Below are 5,640 nucleotides of genomic sequence, written 5' to 3'. Positions count from 1 at the left end.
CTCTGTGCTGCCCTCTGGTCCAGGCAGGTCTCCAGCCAGTGGGCGCCCGGGCTCAGGAGACTCTGCCGCCGCCGCCGCCGCCGCCGCTGGCCTCACCTCGATGGCCTGCGCTGAGCGCACCGTGAAGCGCGGGTACATTTCCTGAGAGGACAACGCGTCCCCTGGGAGCAGGGACATGTCTGTGGAATGCATCGCCCGAAGACCCGCCAGGGGCCTTGTGTGGCAGGAAGAGACTTGAGTCCTGGGTCCACGGGGGGCGCTGACCCCACGTACCCCGGGGAGGCTCTACTTCTCTGGGTACCAGCAGCCCAGAACCGAGCCTCCATGACAGTTCCCACGCCCTGGTTGGAGCCTTCAGTGTCTCCTACGAGATTCTATGAATCTGTGACTCCTGCATCTCTCCACTGGAGAGGCCTGGTCCCTTAGGGATGAGGCAGTGACAGAGCCCGAAGTCCTTAGGTTACTGCAGAATTTTGGATTCTGTCACCCGTGTGTCTTTTGTATTTGTGAAATCCCTGAGTAATGGGCTACTCTGTCTTTCATTATTAAATATTCTTACATTTACACTGGTCGTTCCCCTGTGATCACTCCGAGTGGCACTTTCAGTTAAAAATGCTTAGCCAGGGCAATCAGGTGATTTGAGTGCAACTCTGACCCTGCCTCTTAATCATGGTGTGACTGGGCAAATTACTTCTCTGTGGCCTCAGTTTCCTCATCTACACCGTGGCATTATCATCCTTCCTTTGCGGACGAGTCGTGTACATTTAAGTAGCATTTATTCAGCTTCCAGTGGAGGCCATAGGATGATCTCTATTAAATAACCACACACACCTCAATACACAAGTGATTGCACTTCTTTATTTGTCCAAAGCTGTGGGCTGGAGAGCTTTGCTGCCAACTGCAGGGCTCCTCGTCAAGGTCACACAGCAGGTGAGGATAGAGCCAGGTTTGAATCCCAGACCCTTCAGCTCCATGGTCCATGCTCTTAAAAAAAAAAAAAAAATATATATATATATATATATATATATATATATATATATAATCCCTAGCCTGCTTGGCTCACTGGATTGAGCATTGGCCTGCAGACTGGGGGGTCCTGGGTTCAATTCTGGTAAAGGGCACATGCCCAGATTGGGGGCTGGATCACCAGTTGGGGGAATGCAGGAGGCAGCCAATCAATGATTCTCTTTCATCAATGTTTCTATCTCTATCCCCCTCTCTGAAATCAATACAAATATATTAGTATATAAAATAAAAATAAAATATTTTTAATTGATTTGAGAGAGAGGAAGGGAGAGGGAGAGAGATAGAAGCATCAGTGGTGAGAGAGAACCATTGACCAGCTGCCTCCTGCACACCCCCTACTGGGGACTGAGCACACAATCTGGGTATGTGCCCTGACTAGGGATCCAACCCTGACCTCCTGGTTAATTGGTGGACATTCAACCACTGACCACACAGGCTGGGCTGGAGACTGTTTTTAAAATACGTCACAACACTAAGCTTCTCGCTCACTCTATCAATGTTACTTATATTTAAAAATAGATGCCTGGCATATGAATTTGTGCACAGTGGGATCCCTAGGCCTGGCCAGCAATCAGGACTGAACAGGGCCATCTTGCCCAGTCCCTATAGGGGCCTGCCAGCCATGGGGAGGTACCAGGGGAGGTTGGTCAGTCCTGGGAGGTCGGCTGTGGGAGAGTACTAACCACCAGGAGGCAGCTCCTGCATTGAGCGTCTGCCCCCTGGTGGTTAGTGCACATCATAGCGACTGGTCGACTGGTCCTTGTGATCATTCTGGTGGTTCAGTCATAATGGTTGCTTAGGCTTTTATCCTATACTAGAGGCCCGGTGCATGAAATTCGTGCATGGGGGCAGGGGGTCCCCTCAGCTCAGCCTGCACCCTCTCTAATCCAGGGGCCCTCGGGGGATGTCTGACTGCCATCGAGCCTAAACAGGCAGTCAGACATCCCTCTCACAATCCGGGACGGCTGGCTCCTAACTGCTCACCTGCCTGCCTGCCTGATCACCCCTAACTGGATCCTCTGCCAGCCTAATTACCCCTAACCATTTCTGCCTGCTCACCTGATCACCCCAAACTGCCCCCCCTGCGGGCCTGGTTGCCCCTAACTGCCCCACCCGCTGCCAGCATGGTCTCCCCTTACTGCCCCCCCCGCCAGCCTGGTCACCCCTCATTGTCCCCCCTGTTGGCCTGGTTACACCACGCAACTTGCTTGTTCAGTCATTTGGTCATCCCTCACCACCCCCCTGCCGGCCTGATCACCCCACGTAGCCTGCTGCTCAGTCTTTTGGTCATCCCTCATTAACCCCCATGCTGGCCTGGTTGCCCCATGCAGTCTGCTGCTCAGTTGTTTGGTTGTCCCTCACTAACACCCCTGCCGGTCTTGTTGTCGCACTCAGTCTGTTTGGTCGTCCTTGCGGTTTTTTCAGGTGTGACGGCCCCTGGCTCTTTATATAGAGAGATAATAAAAGCTTAATATGCAAATCGTCCCCTCCACCCAGAGTTCCACAGGGTGTTCGACCAGGAAGCTGAGCCGGCCACCTGCCCACGGCTCCTCCCCCTGGCCAGCCCTGACCCAGATAGGCCGCCACCACCCCGATCAGGGCGGCTGGCTGGACCCCACTCATGCACAAATTCATGCACCAGGCCTCTAGTATATATAGATGTAGGCAAACTACACTGTGCCCCTGATGTTGTCATGGGTTCAATACTACATTATGGCAAAGCCTCCGTGATGGAGTGAGGCATAAAGTACTCCCAGATCATGGTTGGGGGTGTCTTTTTTTCCTTTCAGATCTTGACATAGCTCACTCCCTCACTTCTCACTTTATGTTTTTGCTCAAATGTGACTTTTCTGGCCTCATTCAGTGCAGCCCCCTCCTACACTCTGCTGTCACCTCACGTTTGTGCTTTCATTTTCTGTTACCTGATGTAATATACACTGAGTGCTTACCCCTCCCTTACTCTCCTCTAGGTAAAAGGCCCATGAGCCTTGGCTGGTGTGACTCAGGGGTTGGAGCGTCCTCCCCTGTGAAAGGTCGCTGGTTCAATTCCTGGTTAGAGGACATGCCCAGGTTTTGGGTTCTCTTCCCAGTCAGGACACTTGCAGGAAGCCACCTATCAATGTTTCACTTTCACAGTGATGTCTCTCTCTCTCTCTCTCCCTCTCTCTCTCTAAAGATCAATAAAGTTGTTTTTTAAAAAGCTCCGACAAGTGTTGTTTTATGGGATGTCTTTTAAATGCTCTGAACCTGGCACCTTGAGCAGTGCCTGAAACAAAGTAGAGGCTGAGTAATACTTGATGAATGAATGAAGGCATTTGTCACACTGACAGGATCCCTTGAAGCCCTTGGCTACATCCGGGAACCCTAGCAGAGACTCCTATCCCTGGGTACCTCTGTGACTGGACAATTAAAGATGTTTGTTTGTCAAGCTCCTCTCCTCCCCTTCATTCACAGTCCCTGGTGGGGAAGGGAGGGAAGAGCTGACCTCTTAACTCTGGGCTGCTTTATGTTGCTTACTCTCCCATTCACCTTTCCTTGCCCCCCCTCCCCCGCCCCCCCCAGCCTTCTCCCTTTGTCTTCTCCCCTCCCCTGACAGCCTCCCTGTTGGAAGTCCCAGGGTCTTGGTGGCAACAGCCCTGGAGGTGCTTTCCTCCTCCTCTCCCTGCACAGGGGTGTCCTGCAGAAAGGCAACCCCTCTTTGTGGGGCTGAGGCTGCCCTTATCCTGAGATTCCTCTTGGGACCTCACCTCCTGTAGGTGAGCCTGAGTGTGTGTCACTTTCTGTTTCCACTCCAGCTGCTCACTTGGCTCAAAGCCCCGCCCTGCCCGGGCTTCCCCAGCCTCGGGCCTCCCCTAGTGGCAGGTGTGTTTTCATTTTTCCTACATCAGCTGGGATTGCCCGCCTGTGCAGGCTAAAAGCTGCACCATGGAGCTCGGTGAGGTATTGCATCGCTGCCTAGCTGGAAGTTCGGGGACACAGACCGAGCAGCAGGCTGAGACCCAGAAAACAAGACTGAGGCCGGAGACACCAAACAAGACTGAGGCCAGAGACACCAAAGAAGGCTGAGTGAGACCCACGTGACAACCTCTGAGAGGACACTCGCATCCTCACTTGGAATAGAGACCAGAAACCAGAGCCCAGAGACCAGAGACCAGGATGAAGCTGGGTGAGCCTCCACATCATTGTCCATGACCCTCACTCGCCACAGGCCCCACCCACAGCCTCTGACACTCTGTCCCCTCATCTGCCCATCCTTCCCTAACACAGGCTTGGCTGTGTGTTGTGCGCTGGTGCTGATGCTGATGACCACGGTGCTGACCAGCACAGGAGCAGTTCCCGTCACCACGCCCCTAGCGACCCTCCTGGGTGCAAGGGGCTGCGACATGGCCCAGTTCAAGTCTCTGTCCCCACAAGAGATGAAGGCCTTCAGGAGGGCCAAGGCCGCCTTGGTGAGTCTTCCTCCCTCTCCCCTGCCTCCCCTCCCCACCCCCATGCTGTGGGCTACCCTCCACCCTTCCCTCTGTGGGTCACAGGCCCATTTGGCTCAAGGTGGACCTGTACCCTTCCTTCCCTGGGCTAACCTCCACCCTTCACACATGGTCTACCTCCTGCTCTTGGTTTGGGGGCTGACTCTTGTTCTTCTGCACTGGAGATGCCTCTCCCATCCTTTAGGACGTTAGCCCCCTGCTCCTGTTGCTAGCCATCCTCCAACCCCACTGCAGGGGTCAACCTCCAGCTCTCCAGGTGTGGGCTGACCTCTGCCCTTGCTCTCCAGGAAGAGTCCCTCCTGCTGAGGAACTGGAGCTGCAGCTCCCGCCCACTCCCCAGGACCTGGGACCTGAGGCAGCTGCAGGTGAGTTGGGAGACTCAGGCCCAGCCCTGCCCTCACCTGGCCCCGCTCCTCTGGCTTCTTAGGTGGCTCCTTCACCTTTTCCTTCTCACTTTTCTCTGTGTCTTTGCCCTCCCCAGCAGTCCCCCTGACCTCTTCTCCTCCCCTGCTCACATTGACCTTCCCTCTCTCCTGTCTCCTGCCCTCACCTGTTCGTTCCTCAGCCCTCCTCACCTGTTCTCTCTCACCTGTGTGTCTCCCCTGCTCAGGTGTGGGAGCGCCCTGTGGCCTTGGAGGCTGAGCTGGCCCTGACACTGAAGGTCCTGGGGCCCGTGGCTAACTCGACCCTGGGGGACATCCTGGACCAGCCCCTTCACACGCTGCGCCACATCCACTCCAAGCTTCAGGCCTGTGTGAGTGCTCTGGGCTCCCAGGCCACGTCTGTGGGCTCTGACCACCTGTATGTCCCCGTGTGTCTGACACCCTGTTCACTCACCACCCTCCTTTGCCCACAGGTCCCAGCTCAGTCCACAGCAGGCCCCAGGCCCCGGGGCCGCCTCCGCCAATGGCTGCTCCGCCTCCAGGAGGCTGAGAAGAAGGTGAGTGACTGGGACAGGACCAGTTTCTGGGGACAACTTGGGGCCCAGATGATGAACAGCCACTGACCTGTCCTTTCCTCTCTCCAGGAATCCCGTGACTGCCTTGAAGCCTCTGTCGCATCCAACCTCTTCCACCTCCTCGTCCGTGACCTGAGATGTGTCGCTGATGGAGACCTGTGTGTGTGA

General features: G+C 55.2%; 1 protein-coding gene across 1 annotated transcript; it reads left to right on the top strand.

The window, feature by feature from the left end:
- Positions 1 to 4,182: 4,182 nt before the first annotated feature.
- LOC138996917 (interferon lambda-3-like) lies at positions 4,183 to 5,640 on the top strand. Its single transcript, XM_070398192.1, has 6 exons — positions 4,183 to 4,192; positions 4,294 to 4,475; positions 4,802 to 4,879; positions 5,125 to 5,268; positions 5,371 to 5,454; positions 5,542 to 5,640. Exons 1-6 carry the CDS (start codon positions 4,183 to 4,185, stop codon positions 5,638 to 5,640), a joined length of 597 nt encoding a protein of 198 aa, XP_070254293.1.

The sequence above is a fragment of the Myotis yumanensis genome, unplaced genomic scaffold, assembly GCF_028538775.1.
Source record: "Myotis yumanensis isolate MYYU_CA2020_CCGP unplaced genomic scaffold, mMyoYum1.0.hap1 SCAF_18, whole genome shotgun sequence".
NCBI classification, from domain to species: domain Eukaryota; kingdom Metazoa; phylum Chordata; class Mammalia; order Chiroptera; family Vespertilionidae; genus Myotis; species Myotis yumanensis.
The sequence above is the reverse complement of the archived record's forward strand: the minus strand, read 5'-3'. Positions and strand labels throughout refer to the sequence as shown.